Source organism: Amblyomma americanum, chromosome 4 (genome assembly GCF_052857255.1).
Source record: "Amblyomma americanum isolate KBUSLIRL-KWMA chromosome 4, ASM5285725v1, whole genome shotgun sequence".
NCBI lineage: Eukaryota > Metazoa > Arthropoda > Arachnida > Ixodida > Ixodidae > Amblyomma > Amblyomma americanum.
In genome coordinates, this window is record NC_135500.1 from 105,842,669 (window position 1) to 105,854,676 (window position 12,008).

General features: G+C 44.3%; 1 protein-coding gene across 1 annotated transcript in view; it reads left to right on the plus strand.

Moving 5' to 3' along the window:
• Window positions 1-12,008, plus strand: part of LOC144129737 (MAM and LDL-receptor class A domain-containing protein 1-like) — a 142,438-nt gene that overhangs the window by 77,591 nt on the left and 52,839 nt on the right. The window contains exons 33-38 of the mRNA XM_077663823.1: window positions 1,115-1,360; window positions 3,307-3,438; window positions 6,001-6,146; window positions 7,497-7,581; window positions 7,916-8,035; window positions 11,055-11,210. Of these exons, the coding sequence (XP_077519949.1) occupies window positions 1,115-1,360; window positions 3,307-3,438; window positions 6,001-6,146; window positions 7,497-7,581; window positions 7,916-8,035; window positions 11,055-11,210 (885 nt within the window). The remainder of the gene's footprint in view (window positions 1-1,114; window positions 1,361-3,306; window positions 3,439-6,000; window positions 6,147-7,496; window positions 7,582-7,915; window positions 8,036-11,054; window positions 11,211-12,008) is intronic.

A 12,008-nucleotide genomic window follows, 5' to 3' on the forward strand; every position in this document is an offset into this window, starting at 1 on the left:
TGAAACAGGAAGTTCCTCACAGACCACAGCACTCGCATAGAAAGCAAATGTCTGTTTAATAAATCCTGAATTCTCTTCAGTGGGATCTCCTCGGCCTGTTCGTTAGTAACTGCAAATAAAATTCTCGGCGTTACCTGTGTGCGCGGTTCTTGTCCAAATAATTGCTTTAAGGCAGCGAAGGGCACCTGGATGGGTCCAGCGACCTGGACCACGCGTGCGTGTCGCGTGCCCTGACGCGCCGTCTGATGTCAGGGTTTATAGCCTTGCTATCACACGGTAGCAGTGTTTTCTAGCCTGGCCCTCATTTTGAGCGCATTTGGGAACGAAGCTCTTGGAAATGGCTACTTGGGACCTCATGCTAGGGACACGTCAACATAGTTGCGACTGGCTTAAAACCAAGTTAGTGCATTCTTCGCAGAGCTTGGCCTGGGCTGCGGTCCTCAGACGCTATTCACATGCGGTGATCTATTTGCCTTAAACATCTGCCGCAGCCGGAACTCGTGTTTTTCTCTAGGTTTGATTTTGTTTTAGTTTTATTTCGAAAAACCTGCAAAAGCAGCCGCGACTGTCACCGCCTCATCACTATCAGTGAGGGTGAACAACAACAGCGACGAAGATAACACCACTGTATCTACCAGAGAACTGTCTGCTGTGCGTAAAAAAACATCCGTCGATTCCCTAACCTACATTTTCCTAAAAAAATGTCAGGCTTGTCCCCTGGAATTTTCACATATTAGATATAATGCCGTTGTTTACAGAAGCGAGTTTAGTTGTCCGGAGTACAGAGACGAGTTCCGACTACGCATGCGCTATCATCGCCACCTGATGCTATCACAGCCTCCTGGCGGCATCCCAGGTTCAGCTTTTGTTCTGAAGTTTTTCACGCTTTAATTATATATCCCTATGTGTTTTAAATGCAGACGTATCGGCAAAACACATCGAACAAATATGGGGCCGTCAACTGAGAGTATTCGAAAAGCACGGAGTTGGCACAAAAATTGGACAGCATACGGAACAATTAATTCTCTTATCTTGTGGAAGTTCAATACTTTTTCAAAAAATAATGAGCAGAAAAGCGACCCTCATAAACAGTGTTGTCGCCCTACTTGCATAGTCCGATTCACGGGGATGTTCGACTGCGGCAACAAGCAGAATGTGCCCTTGGAGAAGGTGTGCAACTTCGTGCCCGACTGCCGCAACGGAGCCGATGAGCGAGACTGCGGCCAGTGCGACTTCTCCGAAAGCTCGTGCGGATGGCACCTCGAAGAAGTCATGAACGTTGGAGCGAGGGCCTGGAGAAGGACGCTCATTGGAGACGTGCCAAGATCGCCGCCAACAGGATCGGACGGCCGGCGTAGCGGTAAGACCCGGCCGAAAGAGACCACTTCCCGTGCCCGCTTTTTTTTTTTGTTCACGACAAGACCGAACAAAATAAGCGCTCTAAGCGTGCAACCTTGTTGCACTAGGTAAACTAAATAAAAATAGATATTCAAATGTTCTCCATAGCATATGAAGGTTCATAAGGTACATAACATGAGGAGGAGTAGGCACTGCGTATAAAAAGCCCAGTGCGTAACTCGGGGAATTGTGATCGTGTCTGACTAATATTGAAGCCACGAGCAAAGCGAAAGGGGTTGAAAATTCAAATCCAAGTCAAATCGCTTCCTTTATCGACATAGCCACTCTATCCGTCCACTCTGGTCGCATCCGAGGCGCGCCTGTGATGGAAGAGGCGTCAAGCATTTAATTGACCCCTCCTTCCTATTCACGCGAAAACGTCCGAGTTGCCTCATTACGCCCTCTTTCTTTCACTGCGACGTTCGTATACGTGCACAGATGCACAAAGTAAAACAAGCGTTATAGCTTTATGTTGAGATCAGTTTACTTCTTTTGACTTATGCCTTACGTTTACGTCTTTATGAGTTCATGCTCGACCTCTGTGCTCTGCCAGTGCTCAATTGTTCTTCCAGTTTACGCGCGGTGCCAAGCAATCGCCTTCAAATTTTGATGATTCTAATTGGCACATGGCGCTAAATACATGTATACATATTTCGAGACGAAATGTTCAATCCGAAACTGTCACTGAAGAACCTCTTTGAATGCACCTTGAAAACAAATGCTATAACGGATACCTCGCAAGATGCGGCTGTGAATATCTGAACATCTAGTGCGGTATGGTACTCAACGCCTCTTCCTTATAGCGGAGGAAAGATTATAAATAATTCTTTCGGTAGTTTTGCCCACTGGGCGGAAGACAGAAAATGCGCCGGAGGAGGCACGGAAGTCGGAACCGTTGCTAAATTGTCTGCTTGTGGCTGCTGTAACTCTAGCGTTAATGAGGCAGTAAAAAATTTTGTGACTGCAGATGCAAGAAATGATGCCTCATTATCGATGAAGCATAGCAATTGTTTGACTAGAGGTTGGCAAAGGATTTTTTAAGCGAGGAATTTTAAGCACGCATGGCCCCGATAATTGTGACAATCCAAATGGTTCCTACATGTGCTTAGCTGCTTTAATTATCTGATTAATTGGAATTTCTTTCCGACTTTTAAGAATGCTTTAATTAGAAAAAACAAAATACGGCACCTAAAAACGGAAAGAAACTAAAACATATTGCCTGGATGCCCTGGTAGCTTTGCTTTTTTAGCAACAAGTGATTTACAACAGCACTCCTTGCCGTGATGACTAGTTGCAGATGTCAGTACAAAGTTAATTTCATCAGACTACTGTTCCCTGCTAACTATCCAGGGCAGTCATCTTTTGCAAACATGGGTTTAATTGTTTTTGTTTTAGAAACGCAGTTTCTTTCTCTGTTCTTCTGAAACTGCAGTCGAACGCTTCAAAAATGTTTTGTAGGCCATAAGCTTCATGATGTAAACCGCGTCTTGTCCTCATCACTTTAGGGCTACCAAAAGGGGGCACATAAAACAGGCACATCGCTGGCAACAGCGAAATACTGTTACGCACTAGAATAACCTGTATTTCTATTAACTTCACACATGATTGTACAAAGGGCGGAAAATGACTGCTTTTTGCGAGAACAGCAATTTTTCTCTCCTATTCTTTTTTCGCTGCACATTTATTTGTGGTTTCAATGTAAATAAAAAGCTAATATGTAAACACAGAACGCAAGTGAAAACTTGTCGCCTGGAAGATTCCACCATTAGGAACAAAAAAGGCCAAAAAAGTCGAATGTTAAGACATAAAAATGCCTGCACACGAACACCCGATGTTACATATTACAAGCAGGTTCATGTTTGGGTTCTTTCACATGATTCGCGTTTTTTTGTTCTTTTCTCTTTTCAGGGTACTACCTGTTGTTGTATTCAAAAACAAACATAACATACTCTGGACAGCGAGCAAGAATCAGCTCGCGCTCAATCCGCAACACCAACAAGTTGTGCACGATGCAGTTTTGGTTCAACTACGCGAATGTCGGTGAGCACCACCAAGATTTTTTTTTCGTTTTTTTCTAATACTCGTCTGCTCTGTGCAATAAGAAATGCAAGCTTTTGAACAGGGAAGCACAGCATAACCTTACCCAGCAATTCTGCACAAAAGCATTTTTGAGCGAGAAGCCGTACATTAACGCAGTTTTTTCTTTCATATGGTGTTATATTTCACTATAACAATCAATATATCCGCAGATCACCCGACGGCAGTCTTGTATTTTTTCTTGTCACATTTTTTCCATCAAAATTGTTCCTCATTGGTTTTATATGGCAGTCTTAACTGTTCGATGCGATCGCTGGAAACACTTTAAAAGAAAGATTTTGCTACATATCAGAATAATGGACTTTACTTTCAATATTTCCCTGAGAGTGTCTTACTGTTTTCAAATTTTCAAAATTTTTGCCCGAGAAAGCTGAGCTTCAGTAATCATCACGGCAGCCAGGTTACGCGCACTGTCGGGCGAAATTCTCTCTCATTGATTTCTAGCTCTCTCTGCCCTGCGCTCTCCACTTTCCGTCACTATCCAAGCCAATTTCCTTTTCCATTTTCTCCCACCTGAATGCCTGTCACCACCCTCTCAGGCTTTCCTTAATTTGGAATGCCATCTAATAGACTAACGTACCCCGTTAGAAGAGTTAGCCCTCTGGTTGTAGTACTTGACCATAAAGAGGGGCCACCCTTTAAAGAACAGCAGGCCATCGCAATGCTCCGATATGAGCGCAGTCTAAGCCCATTACCAGATAAGCGATTATCTCATGCGGTACACAAAGGCGAGGAGTTCACTATTTTGTATTACCTCGTATTCTTCTTAAGGATATAACGGACTGAAATAAAAGCACCAAATTTTCCGACAAAAATGGGCCTATTCTTCGGCATAGAGTAGTTGGGAACATGCACTATTTTTTGCAGGAGCAGTTGCAGCTTTACAGTACGGTAACGCAAAAGCGCAATCATGTATATTTTTTAATATTTCGTTGAATTTCTTTGAATGCTGTAAAAAGGAGCATGTAGAAAATACGTTACTAAAAAAACTGGGCCCATTGTTTCGTAATCACACCAGCAGCTTAACCAAACGCACGTGACCCTAAAGTGCATATTCAGCTAGGCTATTTAGGTGATTAGGCGGAATTTAAAAATACTCTGAGGTGCGCCACACGACGGGAAACAATATGTCGTTGGATTCACCCAGCTTTGGTGCGCAACGTTTCTTTAATTTTTGGTTCATGTTAGTTGAAACATCCAGTATATTATTTTGCGTGTGATGTCCACACACATATTACCGGATGTAACGCGTAAGAGCCGCCATCATCATATCTAACTCTAGCATGAATCCATCGACAAACCATCTGCCCTCACTTTCCTGCGACTACATGAAAACTTAACAGGAAGCAGTTGGTCCTGTGATGCCTGAGTGGCCTTTTAAACAAGCACGCTTAAGCGAAAGCTAGGTGGAGCAGCTGCTAAAGATAGCAAACACATGCAACTGTGGCAAAGCCCAATAACGCCCTTTATGACAGACGAAATTCAAGAACTATTTTGTTGGCAGTTACAGATGTGCGCGAAAAAGTTTTCCAAGAAAAATGTATGCCTTCAACATATTAATGCGAGATCTTACAGACCCGCCGCGGTGTCTCAGTGGTTAGAGCGCTCGGCTACTGATCCGGAGTTCCCGGGTTCGAACCCGACCGCGGCGGCTGCGTTTTTATTGAGGCAAAACGCTAAAGCGCCCGTGTGCTGTGCGATGTCAGTGCACGTTAAAGATCCCCAGGTGGTCGAAATTATTCCGGAGCCCTCCACTACGGCACCTCTCTCTTCCTTTCTTCTTTCACTCCCTCCTTTACCCTTCCCTTACGGCGCGGTTCAGGTGTCCGACGATATATGAGACAGATACTGCGCCATTTCCTTTCCCCCCAAAAACCAATTATAATACAATGTAATCTTACAGCTACTGCTAGAAAATCTCTCCAGATGTCGGGACAATTCCCTGGCTGCTATTTCTCGGCAATGCACCATTTCGCAAGTATTTCTGCACTAGGCATATTGTGACCGAATACATGTTCATTCAGTCCCTTCGTGTAACTTAAGTTCCTACAGCGTTAACGTACTAAAAACCCACTTCACGTATAAAGATCGATAACGCTATATGCACTGCGGTGGATAAACGCGTGGAGAATGGTTACCGCTTCAGTGATTGTAAATTTTTTTAGAAATCAAAGCTTTGAAGTTTCGCATACCAACTTGTCTTCTGCTGTCTTTGCAATTTGCTTGTGTTGTGCTGTTTTTGCTTGTGTAGTGCTGTTTTTTCCTGCTGTTTTAGCAGGAAAAATTGCTAGGAACGCATTTCTGACTCTTTTTACCCACTATATCTGTCGTAGCCTTCCTATATTTGGTAAATGAAGATCTTTTTTCTCCTTCCCGCTCTGCAATTTCTGTCTCTGTGCCCACCTACGCTAAAAAAGATGGTTTGCTGATCGCGCTGTCGTTGTAAATCATTGGGAACTATTAATAAAGAAATGCTCCTTTGTTTTTTCTCTTGTTTTTCTGCAGGAAATCATTCGGATGTTGAGGTGAAAATTGACGTGGATGGCTATACTATGACTGTGTGGTCGCTAAGTGCGCTTAGCAGGCCGGCGCAACCAGAAATCTGGAATGAAGCACATATCGACATTGGACGGTATAGAACACCTGTCACTGTGAGTCGAAATGTTTTGTATTTTCCTTTTGCTCATATTTAATTCGTTTCCTATCTGACAGATTAACCTGCCTTTTCATGTGGTGTACTTATGTGGAAGCTCACGTATGCTGCGAATAATAAAAAAGGCTGTGCATTCGCCACCGCGCTTTCGCAATCGACCGACACCCCGGGCCCCCTCGCATTGGACGTTATTGGGCTACAGCACTTGCGACACACACACACACATAAGCACATAAGCACGCACGCACGCATGCACGCACGCACGCACACACACACACACACACACACACACACACACACACACACACACACACACACACACACACACACACACACACACACACACACACACACACACACACACACACACACACGCACGCACGCACACGCACACGCACACGCACACGCACGCACGCACGCACGCACGCACACACACACGCACGCACGCACGCACGCACACACACACGGGTGAAGATATCGAACAGCTGCTGCGAAATGTTGCGCTAACGCATTCTGCGGTTTTTTTCTTGATTGTAAACCCGTTGTTTCCCGTGTAAAAAGGCAAAAGGGGTGCTGATTCTGCTAGCGCATCCTTAGTCAGATTGTTTGCAAAGGATTTGGCTTAACTATTGAGCTAGCAAAGGAGTGGGCCTACGTTGTTTGATATCTTCACCTGTGGGCTTTCAATTTTCGTGTTTGCAACACTTCCTGTTTCTACATCCGCTTGCAATAAAAGCTTCAATTCTAGTAGCTCTTCGTATGTCTCCCCTCTTCTGTGCATCCTCTTTTTTTGCGCTAATTCTTAAGTAATGCAAAAATAACTAGCCTAACTTAGCGCTGACCACAGCTGTTGTGTTTAGAATGCGAACCTTTTTTTAAAGCGAGTAGCTTTCTCCAGCTGACGGGGCGGTTTTCAACTGACAGAATGGCGTCACCAAGAGGCTAGAGAGAGTGCCGAAGACAAGTCGACATAGGGGGCCACATCAAAGGAGTCAGCGAGATCGCGCGGTTTGGAAACGAGTCAAAGGAACAGATGTGCGATCGCGTCCTGTGTGCAGAAATGGCAATTTTCGCGTCCAGAATGATTGTGGAACTTGTCGCGTCCGGTGCGCAGCATCGGCAGTGTACGCTTCGCGCCAGGAAGGAGTGTTGCGCTGGTGTCCGCTGCTATAGGAGCAGTAGGTCATTATGCGCCGAGAAAGCGCCGCAACGCTACTCTTACTGATTGTGCGTTGGATTTCAGTTATGCATAGACATTCACTTATAATTCAGCGGGACGGGGGAAGCTGTGACCTTAGTTAAATAATGGCATCTTCGATTGCTTGTCCTTGATTTTTTTTCCTTTCAGGTGTACTTCGAAAGTACACAGAATCTGCTCCAACAATCCATGTTTGCTGTGGACATGATAAATTACACAGGATGTGCTTTGCCAGGTGAGCTTTAGACCTCTCTGTGTAAAACAAGTTGAGTGAAGGCTGTAAAGAAAGAGCTAAGTGAAACACTTTACTTTAACTCATAACAAAAACACTCTTACCGCAGAAATAAAGTGAACAGAAATGTGTTAGTGTCTTTTGTTTGTGATGCATTCAAATTGTTTAATATTAGACTGTTTCTACCAAACCGCATGCTTTACCTAAGTGTAGGATTTTGATAACAGTAAGCAACAAGTAAGTTAAGAAAGCATAAAGCTGAGTTTTGTTATGAGAGTGCTGTCAGCAAACTTTCGCTAATCTATTCTGTATTTGCGCAACTCATTGTCATTTTTAGTTGAAAATGGTAATTGCACTGATCTGGAATTTCGCTGTGGAAATGGAGTGTGTGTGCCGGAATCGGAGCTCTGCAACTACGTAGACGACTGTGGAGACAACAGCGATGAAATGAAATGTGGTGAGCACGGCACTTTTCGTACTCTGTTTTCTTAATTTTTCCAAGGTGACAGTGGGCTCGAATGCAATATCTGACTTTTTCTATCGGTGTAGAATGTAAGTTGGTGAATGAACATCTCTCTCGGATTTCTGCTGTACGCACACATTGTTCCAGAGCAACACTCAAAGTGCTACTGAAGCTTGGATTCCATGTGTAACATAAGTACATTGAGTATAGGGGATGATTATAGCGGCTCTAGTTCTTTCAGTGCGTCCTTTGTGCCTTGCGCAAAGAATTTTATGCAGCACCTTTTAGAGCCCAGTCACACAGGTTAATAAACATCGGCTCAGAAGAAAACTGTTTCTAGAAAAAATAACCCTCAGGCTTTCTTTACGCTGATTTTTTGGAATGGGCCATGTCTCAGAGCAGGAGTACTGGTTTCGGGCCAGTGGGTGCTCTGGGTAAATCCCCTGATGTTCCTGAGGGAATGGCATGCGTGAGAAGTCGGAGAACTGCACATAGCGCAAAATTCCTGTCATATCTTTCTTATCACTCCCCGCGATTGTATGCTTCTGCATGGTAGCAATAGATTTTAACCACCGGCCTTGATCACTACTTTCTTTGTCTTAGCACCTATTTGTAAACGCCTCGCTCTTTGTACCGTCTTTGCGAAATATGTGCGGCAATTTCGGACAAAAATTTCGAAAATTAGAAAATTTTCAGATACCTTTAAGGTAATGTTAAAGTTAATGGTCTATTCTTCTAATATGTAGAAAAAAATCTTTCTTTTAAATTGTTTGAATTGTCGCATCGACCAGTTAAGACTTCCGCAGAAAACCAATGGGGAACGCTTTTGACGATATGGAAAACGTTAATAAAAACAAATTCAGAGCTGCCGTCGGGTGATCTACAGATATATCGACTGTTATGTGAACTTTACATTAAATGAAAAAAAATTGGCGGTGGTTTAGCTCTGGCTAAAGCTGGAGTGACGCGGTAGCTACGGCTGGCCGAGTGGAACTTAGTCACGTGACCAACCACGTGACGAACACGTGATCAGCCCCGGCGCCACGCCACCGGCAGCTGCTCCGCATCACGTGACCAACCACGTGACAGCATGGTGGCGGCGCCACCAGAGGGTTGGAGTGCCGCCACAGGGTGGCAGCGCTGCCACAAGGTTGCAGCGCAGCCATAGGGTGACGGCGCCGCCACGCCGAAAGCTCGGAATGCTACCGTAATGTCGCTATCGCTCCAAAACTGCGTTCATAAATGGTTTCTCCTTCAGAAATGCTTTTGCAACGAACTGCTGGGTATGAGTAACCAGGGTGCATGGTCTCCTTCTCACTCGTTCATTGGAGTCTTCATGGCATCCCCGGAGATGAAGAGATTTAACTTCAAAGTGAGGTCAAAACCTTCTTTTTATATACAGGGACTTAAAATTGCTGGGGTGGTATTGGTGCCGCAATATTACACTGAGCACACTACAGCCTGGCTACTTTGGGCAAAGACGGTGTGCTTCAATCTGGGGAGAGGGACATGTATCTGATCCATATACGTCTCTCTTAAGCTTTCTATCACACGCACGGCGCTTCAGAATCGTAGGCGTGCGGATATTATCGGTTTGAAAGATGTAATAACGTACTGCAATAGGCTGCAAGGCGTTTGCTTTGCTTGATCGAAATGAGGAAACGTCTTCACTGCTGACGCGTTTTTTAGGGTTCCTAAAATTCTCTATGCTTTCCGTAGGGCTCATGTGAAAACCATCAGGGAGTCATGAATTTTACACGGACAATACCAAAGATGCACATCAAGAAGTCGAAATTCATTTAGGCACTTTATGACGCTATGCGCATCATATGAAGACAATGAAAAATTGCACTCAGGCGTGACAGAAAGGATAAGGAAAGCACGTAGAAAGCCTACGCCTTTTCAGATATTCTCCATGCCGTATGGACTCCGCATTCCCATAATATCACCAAGAGAACCTACTTAGTTTAGGATGAATAGCTCAGAGATATTTTTATTCGAAAGGAGAGTTGCTTTGAGGTCAAAATGCCAAATGACATTGTCAAGAGGCATTTTGTAGGATCTATTTAAAGTACCACACCGCGTACTGAATACGCTTAAAATATCGCTGAAAGTGGCTCGACGTACGTCATTGAGTATAACCTTTTTGCTTGATCCGCCCAAGCAACTGGAGTCCTGAACTGAGGAGTCCGCCTACTTGACTCGTAGAACACTTCGATGAAATAATAAATGTTTTATCTCTCTCTCTCTCTCTTGATGAATCAGATTTTGAAAGTCATGAAAAGCAGACCACTTGTACACGCAAAGACTAGACACAAGGAGACATAGACGTACAGTTATTTAAAACAAATAGCTGGTGGCTCCGAGCCAGCACTTTCTCTGGCTTTTTTCGTGCGTGTTTCGATAAAATTATAATCACTGCGTCTCAAACGGCATTCTCATGCATGTTTGGGCCTTTCCCGCCTTTCCAGTTTTCTTTTGTTTTCATTTATGTTATTTGTGCCAGAAATCATATGCCAGCGCGCATGCTACCACACCTGAATGGTTTCAGTTTAATCAAAATGTGTTAATTGCCTCTGCTAAGTGATCTCCTGCGTTATCTGTCTCGCACGTGGCTTTAGAAATGAGCCCATAATTTCCATATACACACATAACACCATGAATTCTCTTCGTAGCACTTTTTTCAAGTATTACGGCTAGCTTCTATTCTAGAAGAAGCATAGTTACGTCCGCAAGTCCAGCGCGTGAGCAGCTGCTTTCGGAGTTCATGAAAGCTGCCGATTCATCGCATGTAAACTGTCATGCCTGGTAGGCAGCTCCCTAGTTAGGCTGTATTAGCCTTGAGACTCTCTCTGCTCTAAGTATACTCAAATAAAGCAAATTTTAATCAATCATACAAGAAAATAGAGAGCAATAATTTTCTTCGGCGATGCAATCTTGGATATAAAAAAGGCACTAAAAACGATGTGGGACACACACAAGGGATGTTCACTTGCCATCTGTTTAATTTCAGAGGACCACAGACTTGGCTGCAACTTCGACACTTCTTTCTGTGACTGGCTGCCTGACGCCCCTCTTGACAAAGCAAAAATGCACTGGGTTTTGATGCGCCCACTGACAGCGCTGCTGAAGTCACCGACTCGAGACCATACGACGGGCACCCCCGATGGTATGAACCGCACACTGGAAAACATTACGCAGTGCACATAGCACGGTCCTGGAAATGATTACGAACAGTTTACTTGCACGCTCGTATAAACAAGGAAAAAATAAGAGCTACGAGCAAACAATTGAAGCAGAATAGGTTAAGAACCCTTTCTCAATAGTAGGTGTTGCTTTGAAATGATCCAAATATGCCACATAATCCGCATGTCTAAGCCATACTCCGGCACCGATAGTTGTTTAGGGGAGTAATTACTCATTGGCATCCGCCCATCTGCAGCCATACGGCTACAATGGAAAGCTAAACAGCTTTCCCAGAAACTTCGTAGTTAAAGAAAAATTCGTCCTGGTCCAGGGAATGTCTCTCCGCGAAGTTAAGTCGTGGGCATGTAGTGTGTATGGTTTACCTTTCGCCTCAAAATGTTTTCACTGAAAACAGGCTGAAACTAGTATAATTTACCGCTCACTGTTATAGCTTTTCTCTAGGAAAAAATGGCGTCAGCTGTTGCCAGCATGAAGTGAGAGGAACCTGCTTCTTTGTTGAGAGGAGTGGGAAGTTGTGAAGAGGGGGAAGTTGTGAAGAGGGAAAAGGAACGACATACTCTCACTTCTCTCTCGCATCGCCGTATTGCTCCGCGGCAGTGAGGGAGGTACAGCGAGCAACCAGGTTTTCTCGGTGTTCAGCTTTTCTATCAGGCATATGAGAATTACGCGAATTTGATGTCTCAAATTCATTGTAGGGGGTTCCTCTGCTTCGAAAAGTCACATTTTTGGCTGTCTAGGCAACCGTATCATGCTCTAGAGG